The 12,350-nt window shown below is 46.3% G+C and overlaps 1 protein-coding gene across 3 annotated transcripts in view; it reads left to right on the forward strand.

Moving 5' to 3' along the window:
• The window catches only part of LOC109308512 (cytochrome P450 2J6-like), a 25,053-nt gene that overhangs the window by 7,237 nt on the left and 5,466 nt on the right, over positions 1-12,350 (forward strand). For 2 of the 3 annotated variants that reach the window (XM_019532854.1, XM_019532852.1), the window contains exons 3-6: positions 1,096-1,245; positions 6,057-6,217; positions 8,080-8,256; positions 10,600-10,741. In XM_019532854.1, coding sequence (XP_019388399.1) covers positions 1,096-1,245; positions 6,057-6,217; positions 8,080-8,256; positions 10,600-10,741 — 630 coding nt within the window. The remainder of the gene's footprint in view (positions 1-1,095; positions 1,246-6,056; positions 6,218-8,079; positions 8,257-10,599; positions 10,742-12,350) is intronic. The other variant, XM_019532853.1, reaches the window with a different exon arrangement.

A 12,350-nucleotide genomic window follows, 5' to 3' on the forward strand; every position in this document is an offset into this window, starting at 1 on the left:
GCATGCGCGCAGTTTAAAAGGGCCCACCAAACAGGGAAAAAAGCTCAGTTAGGCTCCGGAGCGGTGAGAGACGCGCGGGTGAAGCCCGCTGCGCCCCTGCTCCCCCGAAGCCCCCCAGACACCCCCTCAGCTGCCGCAGAGCCCCCTGCCGACTCCCAGCACAGCCGGAGGTAAGTGGGCTCGTGGTGGGAAGGGGTTAACTCCTCGCTCCCTGGGAGGAGGTGGCTGCCTGGAGCCGGGCCGGGTCAAGCCCCTGCCCAGGCCCCTACTTGGCCCAGCCCCCCAGGAAGCCGCGCAACCGGAGCCGCGCGAACAGGCTGCGTAAACAGGCGCTTGAGTTAGCGCGGAGTTCGCGCAAGAGAGGGCGTGGGAGGGCACGAGACCCTGCCTGCGAACCCCGCAGAGTAGTCAGTCCCAGCCGTAGCCAGCCTATCAAAGGCATGACACGGATGGGCACGCGCTGCACCCCGAGGGTCCCCTCGGGCTCTGCGGCCCCCCCATTGGGCACCTCAGAGACGGCCACCCAGACGAAGCCCATGGTTCCGGGCTCTACGCAGACGGAGCCCCTGGCTCTTGGCGGCGGGGGCTGCTTGTCCCTTTTTCAGGCTCTGGGGCCCAGGAGCATGGCCACCTCCCCTTGCAGGGTCTGCTCCCTACTGGGGTCTCTTATTTGTGAATGCCTGGGACAAAGATAACAGATCCTAAATGTGGTAGGAGCTACCTTAATTTCCAGCAGCTAGGTTGTGGAGAAAAGAGAGAGAGAGAAATTGGAATGGGCTTTACCCAGACATTTCCAGAACTCAGCACTTAGCCCCAGTGGCAGCATCTTCCAGAAATGCATCAAGTCTTTCTTTGAAAACTGCTACCAACGGCAAGTCCAGCACTTCTCACATGTGCACTTTATTTCTCATTTAAATGTTTGGTTTCAGCTTCCAGCCACTGGTTCTGGTTAGGTCTTTTTTCTGCTAGATTAAACAGCTCTTTAGTATCTGGCATTTTCTTATACCTCATATTCCAAGAAGTGGGAAATGTGTTTTTTTCAGTAAAATGTTTCTATGCAATAAAGAGCAGTGTCACAGGAAACTAATTCCTCAGGTATTATGTTGGCAACTGGTCACAACTGGAAGCGGCAGAGGCGCTTTGGGATGATGATCTTACGCAACCTGGGAATGGGGAAGAAAGGTCTGGAGTACCGGGTACAAGAGGAGGCGCATCACCTGCTGAAGTACTTTGCAAGTATGAAAGGTATGTATGTCTGCTAAAAAATGAGCCCTTTTATGTTGTGGAACCATATTTTTGGTATGTGAACTAATGGCTGGGTTGGCTTCTGCTCCAGAGTGGAGCATTTGCAGATCTTGGAGTCCTATAATGGACCCCAGGGAATGGAATGACAACGTGGAGAGCGTTTAGGCCTGTATTTTCATACTAAGCTGAGAAATGTCCTTCTTCAGAACTACTTAGAAAACAATGGACGTGGGAACTATGACTGGGCTGTTGGAAGTCTGTTTTAAAATTGTAATGTTGAAAGGGATCTATGAATCAGCTAGTCCCTTTATCTTTGATGTCCTTCACTAAAATGGATGGGCACTCCCTATCACTCCTTGTCAGGCCATGCCTCTCTTTGTCTGCTCCCTGGTACTATGTAAACCAATACAGCCTGTTCCATGGTCAGGTTGTTGATGACTAAACTGATGCTCCCACCTGGGCTAGCTGGTGTGAGGAGGGGGTGCAGACACCCAGTAGAACTAAATGCAAGACCTGTCAAAGGGTGGATGAGCTCCCTGGGAGCCAACAGCCATCCATACCTGGAGAGGAGATGAGTACTGCCAGGTCACTCTGCCTGAAGAATCACCAATGATGCAAAACAACTCGACTAACCTCATCAGAATGGAGGAGGGTTGTTACAGTATCTAATGCTTTAAATATAATAAGGCAAGAAGAAATAGGTACGGAAGATCTTGTTTCAAGATCATATTCTCCTTGGAGCCACCTGTTTCTTGTCTGTCTGTTACAAAACTGACTTGGGTCTGAATATGAAAAAGAGTGGAGATGGAAGGTCTATCTTCATTCTCAAAGTATGAAGTGTAGGTCATGTTCACTCATGAATTTCATAAAAAAGAGGGGCTAGAAAGAACCTCAGGAGGTCATATAGTTCCAACTCTTACTCAAAGCAAGGTCATCCCTAGCTAAACTGTCCTAGGCAAGCTGATCTAACCCATGGGCTAGCTAGACAATCCATGAGCAGCAGTGGTGGCATTAAGCTTCACAGTTGCCAGAGCTGCTATTTCAGTGCAGCTCCAGACCCCAGATATTTAAAGCTGCTTCTGCCCTCCTCCTCCATGAGGTGGGGAGCCAAGTGGTATTAATTCCCTGAGTTCTGCAGATTAATGCTGCTACTGCAGCCACAAGCCCCATGGTCCAAATGACCTACATCCACAAGCTGGATACAGCTTAGAAGCTGTATGATTGACACCCCTGGTCTAACTCAATCTTAAAAAAAAAAAAAAAGTGAGTAGAAACCCTCTTGCATAACTACCAGGCAGAATGCCAAAACATGAAAAACACCCTTTTCTTTGCCACAAGTAAAATGGGAGGGAGGAAGAGGTATAAGGCCAATGATAATATCCTGCCACTGGGAGGACAGGATGTGGTTTGCTAAAATTCCTATTTAAAAATGTATGAAATTTACTTTTTCTGACCAAACCAGGATTCCCCAGCTAGATATTGGCTTTCTTTGCCCTAGATCTGTTAAATTAAATTAAAATCACTGGAAGAACTTTGACTTTTTAATATTTACACCTGAGTGTCATCAGTGTAATCAGTTCTATTCTTAATAATGTCCCTGCTATAGGGGTATTAAAATCTAAAGATGAATATTTCCAGTTCCAATAAGATTAAGGCATTTGTCTATTCAGGTTTTGGAGAGAGCACAGGGAAAACTTCCCTTAGTGATGAAACCTGAGAGAGTTTTATTTATTGTCCCGCTAAGTTTCCATTCTCATGATTACTAAATGCTGCTTAGGTTTTTATTGTGGTGCTAATGATGTCCTGGTACCCAGAGCACTGGATAGGCATCTTGAAAATTTTAAATACAAACTTTTTTTTTTTCCTGCAGCTCATCCTCCAGTCTGTCAATTTGAAGGCTCTGATGCAATTTTTAAGACTTTGTATGTAGTCCTTCTGGTTTGTTCTAGTTCATCCTCGGCTGGATAGATCCAGTGCCCTGTGGTCTGGGCTCTAAATTACTTCTGCTTGTCTATCATGCTTTGGTGTAAATATGTACTTGTAAAAGGGAGGCTGCTCCAGGGATTCCTGGGTGAGATTTCATCCACTAATGAGCTATGACCTAATTGCTCACTGCCTTGGGGGCAATTTTGTGGCCTCCTCATCTCCCCTTTTAGCCATTCCCAAGTCTCACAGATGCTGTCTCCCTTGTTGAGACCTTGGCCTATTTGGCCTCCACCCCTTTTTTCTTGCTGGGCTGCTTAGCTCAGAGCCACTGTGCTGGACTTGGCTTCAGCCCTTGTCCCACCCTATCTCAGGGTTTGGGCTCTGGCCCTGGTTCTCACCTCTTGCAGGCCCTGGTTTTGCCCCCTTGGGCTTCAGGCCCCTGGCCTTGATTCTACCCCTCTCTCAGGTACTGGTTCTGCCCCTCTTAGGTTTCGGGTGCCTGGCCCTGATCCTTGCCCCTCTTGGGTGCTGGGCCCCTGGCCCTACTTAGGTACCACTTGCTGTGGCTCTCTCGAGCTTTGACTTCACCACTTCTCAGGTGCCACTGGTCAGTGCCTTGCCTGGCTCTTGTCTGGGCTCAGAGGCTGCATACACACATACTAAGTCAACTTAAAATAAGGCAACTTAACTAAATCGACTTAAGTTAGACCATGTCAGACTGTACACACATACAGTTCCTTGACAAGGTAGCAGCCATCTTGTAAGCTGACTTAACTAACGCAACTCAAGATAATATACTTTGGAGGTGTATTACTTTGTACCACATGTAAGTCAACTCTGTTCCACATATATGTGCGCACTCAAATAGTTAAGCTGACTTAAAGTTAAGTTAGCTTAACTATCAGAAAGGTAGTACATGCAGTCCCATGCCCCTCAGGCACCACTGGGACCTCCAGAACCACCTCTCAGTCGCACCCAAATCACTGGTATAAAATATAACAAAGAAATAAGCCCACTAGCTATAACTAGGGCCCTACCGAATTCATGGTGGAAGTGGGCTGCACAGCAGCTCCTTTAATCTTGCAGGTTCCCCCACGGTCCTCCACCCTGCCAATTAGCAGAGGGGCCCAGCCACTCACTCCTGAACAGTGGGGGGGTGAAAACTGCAGTTTAAAAAATGGCACTATTTTTGCCTCCTGGCCAGTCAGCAACAAACAGCAGGGCCAGCGGGGCCCCTCAACTGGTCAGCAATGGGGGTAAAGGGGTAGGAGGAGTGTGCAGGGGACCCTGCAAGATTAAAGGAGCCAGTGTGCAGCCCACTTCTGCTGTGAACGCAGTAGGGCCCTAGCTGTAATGTCAACTAACCTGCTCTGGATCTGAACAGAAACAGTGGCTGTACAATAAGGCTTTCCCTTATCCTGGGTCATATTCCTATGCAGCATTCTGTTTGCCTTCTGCAGTGTAGCACCGGTGCTAGCTAGCAGCTCTCCTGGCCCCTCCTGCTCTAGAGCTCCTTCCTCTGCAGCCTTCAGGGCCAGACTGCCTATGTAGGCTCAGGCCCTGAGTTTATATGCATGCTAAACAGCCATCACAGGTGTGTTCATTCTGACCCTAAGGCCCTGCCTGCCCTTGCAGCTGCTTAGTTGCCATAGGCAAAGGGAGACAAAATTATTTGCAGGGGCTGAGGTAAGCAGGTAAGTCTGTGAGAGAAGGGGTGGAGGGAGGGGAAAGAACCATGCGGGGCAGGGCAGATTGAGGCCCCTACAGTGAGGGAGGGAGTGAGGCAGTGGCAGGGGAAGGTGCTGGGGTGAATGGGGCCCTGGCCAGGCCAGGTCGAGAAACAATCCAAGCTTGGGAAGCTCATCCAGGGGCACTGGGGGGCTTCCACTGCTGCATGCACCCGAGCAAAGACCCAGAGGGTACATGTTCCCTCTGATTTGTGTGCAGGGAGGGGCAGCTGGCACTGTGCACTGGACTTTGCTCCCTGTTGCTGGTGTAGCTGCCTGTGGAGCTGTGCAATGCCATGTGCGTCCCACAGCCAGGCAGGTAGGGGGCGCAGTGCAGCCCAGCAACAGCACGTACATGGCATCACCCTGCTCCCAGGGCAGCTGCAGTGAGGCACGCAGCCCAGCCTGAAGTGGCAGCCGCCTCTGCTTATACACAGATTGGGGGGGCATGTGCCCCCTGGGCCTCCCTCGAGGGTGTGCACAGCAGCAGAAGCCCCCCCCACGCCACTGGATGAGCCACCCAGGCTCTGATTGTCTCATGACCTGGCTCATCTGGGGCCCCAATCACCTCAGCCCCTGCCCCTGCCTTTGCCCTACTTCCTCCTTCACTGCTGGGGCCTCAGTCTGCCCTCCCTCCCTAGCCCCTTCCCCTTCACAGAATAGATTAATACTTTCCTGCCCTGCTGGGCAGCCAGTGATCCACATCCTGGGCTGCGATCCTGCCTGCGTGCATGCCCCTCCCCACCCCTGCTGCAGCTGCCTGGAGCCCACGGCTGGGCTGCCTTGTGGCCCTACTCACCGCCCCGCATTTGGCAGGGCTGAGCCCTGTTAGCCCTGGCCTTCTGCTGCCTATGTTAGCTGCTGTTTGCAGCCCTTGCCCCTGAGCAGCCTGGCTGTCTGTCCCTTGTGCCTGTGCCTGTTCCTGTTGGCTTTTGGCTACAGCTCAGCTAGCAGGAGGCTGGCTTCTTCCAGCTCACCCTGCTGCAGTTTCCTCTCAAGCAGCAGGAGCCTTCTGGCTCCCTGTTACATCCTTCTATCCAGCAGTCTAACTGACTGCATTTGGTGAACCATTTAGTATCTTCTCTTCCTCATAAGAGGAGGAAGAAAATAAATGCACCAGGAAACACTAATACTGTTGGTTTATTATTGTACTTTCAGGAAAACCCTTGGATCCATCCTTCTATCTCTTCCATTCAATCTCAAATGTAATTTGTGCTGTTGTTTTTGGATATCGCTTCCCCAGTGAGGATGAAAACTTCCACAAACTGCTTAAAGCCACTGAGAATATCTTCAGATTTGGGGGCAGCCTCGGTTATAGTGTGAGTAAATATTCTGTTGTATTTTTTTTCTGAAACAGAAAAGGAGAAATGCAGTGGCAGTATTTGATGAGTAGAATTGTCTTAGATGACAGGACTTGTTAATCATTTCCTATGTGGTATCCCTGTGTAGTACCTTGAGACACAGAACTACCTATCTCCAAAGGCATCTGCATCTTTGACTGTTAGTAGATGTCAGGCCTCACTCACAACATCAGCAAAAAATATTGGGCCCCTAAAATTTTCCCACATGTAAAAGTCCTGCCTTTGTTCCCCTCTTCATCTCCCTCAGCACCATATCTCTGGGTAATCTTATACATGAATTCTAATGCAACTACTGTTCCTACTCCAACAACCCATAGAATTACCTCTGTACTTCAGACCTGTCTCCTCCTGACCAAAGTAAAATCGTGTCCCATGTCTGAAGTCTTTTGTTCATGAATGTCAACCCAACACTTTAAAGTTAACCTGGCTAAAATGGAGCTGTCAATACCAGCCCTACCCATGCCTCCTTTCTCAATCACTGTGGACAACATAACCATCCTGCCTGACACTCCAGCCCCAAACCTGGGAGTCATCAATGCAGACCTCTGTCTGTCTGAGTCATGAGAAAGGCAAGTGTTTCAGGAAAGGTATTATGGCAAAAATACTTCCTTATCTTTTCTTTAATACAAGACCCTGATGAGGCCACATCTGATCACCCCTGTTCAAGAAAGATAAATTCAGACTGAACCAAGTGCAGAGATGGATGGGGAGACTAGAAAGGTTTGGCTTATTTAGCCAAAAAAAAAAAAAAAAAAGGCTGAGACCAGATAGGACTGCTGTCCTAAGTACATGCAAGGATTAACACTAGAGGGGGAAAAAGAGATATCTAAGGGAAAGGACAATTCATTGCCTAAGAACAAACAGAAGTTAAATGTGCAGTTTATTCTGGAAACTAAAGGAAAGTGTTTTCTAACCATCATATCAGTTACTGAACGAGTTTCCCCCAAAATGTAGCAGACAGAGGTAAATTATACCTGCTTTTATCTGCTAATTCACTATGTCCCTATGATCTCTCAGCTACTTTTCCCCTAGGTTTCTGATGGAGAAAGCCATGTTAACTTTTACTGGGGGCTCTATGACATATGGGCTTGCTGAAACTGTTTGGGGATGAACTAAATCAGGGAAATTTCTGGCAGTCTTGTCCCCTACCCACTGTCAACTACTTTTTGAGCTGTATTAATTCCTACTAGGATTCCTTGAGGATGGCAATTTGCAGCCAACTTCCTCCTACTCTCACTGGTAGTCCCCTGTAACAAAGGTGTTATTGAACATAGCCTATCAATTAATTACTTTGATTAAGTTTAAATTTTTAGGTGCTACAATAAAAACTCGGACAAGGTTCTTTGGGTGAATCTGATATCTGTTATTAAACCAACTTAAAAAGTTGGGGAAAAAATTTTAAGCAAGCTTTCAGGTTTAAAAACCCTTCATCAGGCTGAGGAAGTCTCTGCAGTTAGTGTGTGCTCTTCCTGGATGGATTGATAAGTAAAGAAGTCAGAGGCTGGGCTGCATGCATACCAGCCCAACCTCTGGCTTCTTTACTTTTCGTTCCATCCAGGAAGAGCACAAATCAACTTCAGAGACTTCCTCAGCCCGATGAAGGGTTTTTAAACCCAAAATCTTGCTTAAAACTTTTTCCAACCATTTAAGTTAGTCTAATAACAGATATCAGATTCACCCAAAGAACCTTGTCTGCCTATGTCCTTAAACCAACATGGTTACAGCCTACACCCCACAATAAACTCAGCCTTTGGAAGGATCTAAAATGACCCCGCTAATGTCAAATAATTCAAGGCATCTCTTACTTGTCTCTCCCATAGCTGTATGAATTCTTCCCCTGGATTATGGACCACCTCCCAGGACCTCACAAGAAGGCATTCTCTTCCTATGAGGTCCTGAATTGTTTTGCAAGGGAGGAGATCAGAAAGCATCTGGAGAGAGGAACACCAGATGAGCCTGAGGATTTCATTGACTTCTACTTGGCTGAGATAGAAAAAGTGAGTGACTGCTGCATGTTCATATTTTCATGGACTTTAATGCCTAAAGAACCATTAGTTCATCTTGTCTTATTAGCAGTATATGACAGGCCCATTCACTTCACCCAGTTCCTTTGGAGTTTAGCCCAGTTACTTGGATTTGTGTACAGCACATCTTCCAGGGAGGCATCCAAACCTGCTCTAAAGACATCAAAAGAAGGAGAATTCCCTCCCCTTCCCTTGGGAGTCTGCTCAGTGGCTAACCACCCTCGTTGTTAAAAGTTGATCCAGTATTTAGGACAGCAATGTTCTTTGGATAGATGTGATATATTTTATTAGACCAACTAAATAGATGGAAAAAAGTTTTCTGCAAGCTGTCAGGCGCAAACACTCTTTGTCCAGCATAGGAGATCTCTGCTGGTGTTGTGTGTTCTCCAAGGTAGCAAAGAAACTAATTTACAACATGCAAGTCTGTGAAAGTGCAAATGAGTAGAAATTTGGAAGGTGATGAGTAGAGATGGGTGTGGGGAGGAAGGGAGGGAAATGTGTGAAGAAATGCAAGTGGTCAGCTGGAGGCAGGTTACCTGGGGTGTCAGATGTCAGGCAGGTTGTAATGTGTCATTAGTCCAATGTCTATATTAAGTCCATGATTTTTTTGTATCCAGTAGATTTATGAAGTGAATCTAGTCCCTCTCTGATCTGTCAGTTCTAATCCTCAAAGGGAATTTACAAAACACCTTTTGTAGACAAGCCTACGAAATTCACTTCATAAATGTACTGGATACAAAAAATCATGGACTTAATATAGACATTGGATTGATGACACATTACAACCTGCCTGACATCTGACACCCCAGGTCACCTGCCTCCAGCTGACCACTTGCATTCCTTCACACATTTCCCTCCCCACCCCGCCATCTCCACCCATTGTCTTCCAAACTTCCACTCATTTGCATTGTCACAGACCTGCACATAATGCCCACAGAGTCGCCCTATGCCTGATGATGAGTGTTTGTGCCCAAAAGCTTGCAAATAATTTTTTTTACAACTATTTAGCTTGTCCAGTAAAAGGTATCACATCTACCCAAAAAACCTTGCCTGCCTATATCCATAGACCAAGATGGCTACAACCGACAGCCTATGCAGTACTTTGCCACTGAATTTGCCTTCAGCTTCCAGACAATGGTTCTAATTTCACCATTTTACATTGGATTAAGGAAGCCATTAAGACACACATCGGTTGTTTTTGGGATTCCAATTGCTAAAATACCCATTCTCCACTTTCAACATCATTGCTTATGCTTCTTTTCAAGTTCTTGGTGCACTTTCCTCCCTGGCCACCTCCTCATTTACCCAGTTCTCCTCCTATTATATGTTTATTTCCAACTTGAGATATTGTGGTTGATATGTAATATAAACATCCACTAGGCATGAAAATATGTTAAATGAGCAGGCCTGGATAACTTGTATCCAAGAGTCTTAAAGGCTGTTTAAGATGATGTCTGGCTTGCTGATGCCATTTTGAAAAAATCTTGCAATATCAGAAACATCCCAGAAGACAAGACGGTGTAAATGTATTGTCAGTATCCAAAGAGGGCACATGAGAAGATCTGAGTAACTAGAGACCACTTAGCCTGATAACAGTCCTGGGATCAAATTATGAGACAACAAAAATACAGAGAAGGACTTCAGACCTGAATCAATGAATAAGCACCTTAAGGATGCCATTAAGTTTTTAAGTAAAAGAACTGTAAGGAACAAAATAAGGAATTGATTAGTAAGGAGAGAAATCTTTCTTTGATCAAAGAATGCAGGAGTGAAGTGAGATTGGCCAAAAGTTTATCTGCCCTAAACCTTGCAAAGAATAATGAAACAACTAGCAAAAGCTTCTGTAACCATATGCAAAGACAACCAAAAGGGAACATGCCTTCCTGTCTTGTGTTCCCATGCTGTTTGTAGCGCTTTGTGGTTTATCTTAGGGGAAAAATAACTTGTGAGGCTTCATGAACGACATGCTCTGGTGTATACTTTCCAACAACTACTTGTTTAGGCTAATATGCATGAAACTTTTATAATTTAGAACCATTTTCGTGAGTGTCAAGAGTCTAGTACTTGGGATTAACAAATTGTTACAGCCAGACTGCTAGCAGTGGTGAAGCCCTGCCACTTTGTTTGCAGAGGTGTTTTTTCTCTTTGTATTAGTCAACCAAATACACTTTCTAAAGCTTTTCAAAGTGTTTGTTTCACAAAGTAATGCATGGTACACTTTGCATCTGTAGGCACAGCAATGTAATCCTACTCATTCTTACGTGGATTGTCCTGCCTTTTGTGTGCTTACCTCAACTTTGCGCTTGTTATCTTTAGGCTAAAGATGGAACCAAATCTGCATATGATGAAGACAACTTGGCTCATTCTGTAATTGACCTTTTTTTGGGTGGGTCAGAGACCACATCCACTACCCTGCACTGGGGCCTGCTCTACATGGTGGCCTATCCAGACATCCAAGGTGAGAGGGAGAGGACAAGGATGTCGTTTCTATATGGCAGTAACCAATTCTGGCCTTTTTATTAGATTACTATAAATGTAAGCAGTGGCTAAATTCACTCACAGGCCCAGGCAGAGGACAAAGGAGTTCCCATTATGCAGACACAGTCACTGTGGTGTGCCTTCTGGCAATAGAAATTATTTCAGTACAATGCAGAATGGCTTCTCTGTGCTAATTAACAGTGATACTGTCATTAAATAAATGAACTGTTATTTTCCTTTACACATAGGTAGAAAAGGGAAATGAAGATGAGGGATGTGGTTCCCTAGAAGGGGAACAGCTTGATGATTGGTTGGACGAGGTTGTCCTGTTGGCAAATGTTGCTGTAATAGAACATATTGCTATAATAGTACTGCAGCTATACATGTGTGTTATGTCATGGCTGCAGAGCACTTTCAGGGGCCCAGCTGCATGAAAAATGTAACTTGTGTAAGCACCCTTAGAGGCTCTCTGCTAGCAGGGCTCCTGCCCCTATAACTGCTAATGGTGTGGTGGCTGGTCCCTCTGTGTTTTACACAGCTCTGCTGAAAGCAGCTCTTCCATCATCAGAACAATGCCAGGTCCCAAGACAACAGGTAACAGAAGCCACTTTCTACAAGCAGAGCTGGCTCCATATGATGGAGGTTTTCCTGCAGAGCTGCATTGACCACAGGGTTCATCTTTCCATACCCAGAACCAAATGCAGCTCTGTCAACAGAACTCTCATATGTAGACAGGGTCTTGGGGGAGAACTGAGAGACACCTGAGGCTGCGGCCTTTTACACCATTAATCTTGAATGCTGGAATGTGCCTGCACATATTTTGAAATGGCTTCTCCCTTGTGGGCCCATATGCACTGCAAAGTTCTGCTGGGATAGCTTCATGAAAAGATGACAACCTCTAGCTGATATGAATATACTGGAAAGACCCCTGGTGTGGATACAGCTGAGCCAGCAGAAAATGACTTCCATCAGCAAAGATACTGTTCTTCAGAGAGGTGGAGTGATTGTGCTGGCAGAAAACCATCTTTTGCTAAGATATTCCACATATCTGTGAGGGCGTTCTGCTGGCAGAGCTACAGTGGCACGATGCTGTGGTACAGACCAGCCTTGAGTGCTAGTGTGCTTGAATTTGGGAGGTAATGCAGCCCCAGAACAAGCTTGATATCAGCAAGAAACCTTTCTGAACATTAGGAAGTGGAATTCCAGCAGGTGCTGGCATCCTGGGCTAGCTTCTGCTGGCAATGCCTAGTTAATCCTGTGTGTCACATTGCTGGCTGCCTTCTCTGAGCAGGTGGAAACATGTAAAGAATGGCTGATTATGAAATTAGCTCTTTTTGATGAGAAGGGACAAGTGGGAGGCTTCCGTGCTTCCTAGTGATTGTTTAAAGGGCTTACCTATGTCTGTAACATCAGGAAAAGGATCAGATTGTAATTGCATCTTTTGTCTGGTGATTTCTAAAGTGACTATGCCTTGCTTATAGTTTCATAGTTTCTAGGGTCGGAAGGAACCTGAGCAGATCATCTAGTCCGACCCCCTGCCATGGCAGGAAATAATACTGGGGTCAAACGACCCCAGCAAGATGTTCATC

This window comes from Crocodylus porosus, unplaced genomic scaffold, assembly GCF_001723895.1.
Source record: "Crocodylus porosus isolate Cpor-Errol unplaced genomic scaffold, CroPor_comp1, whole genome shotgun sequence".
NCBI lineage: Eukaryota > Metazoa > Chordata > Crocodylia > Crocodylidae > Crocodylus > Crocodylus porosus.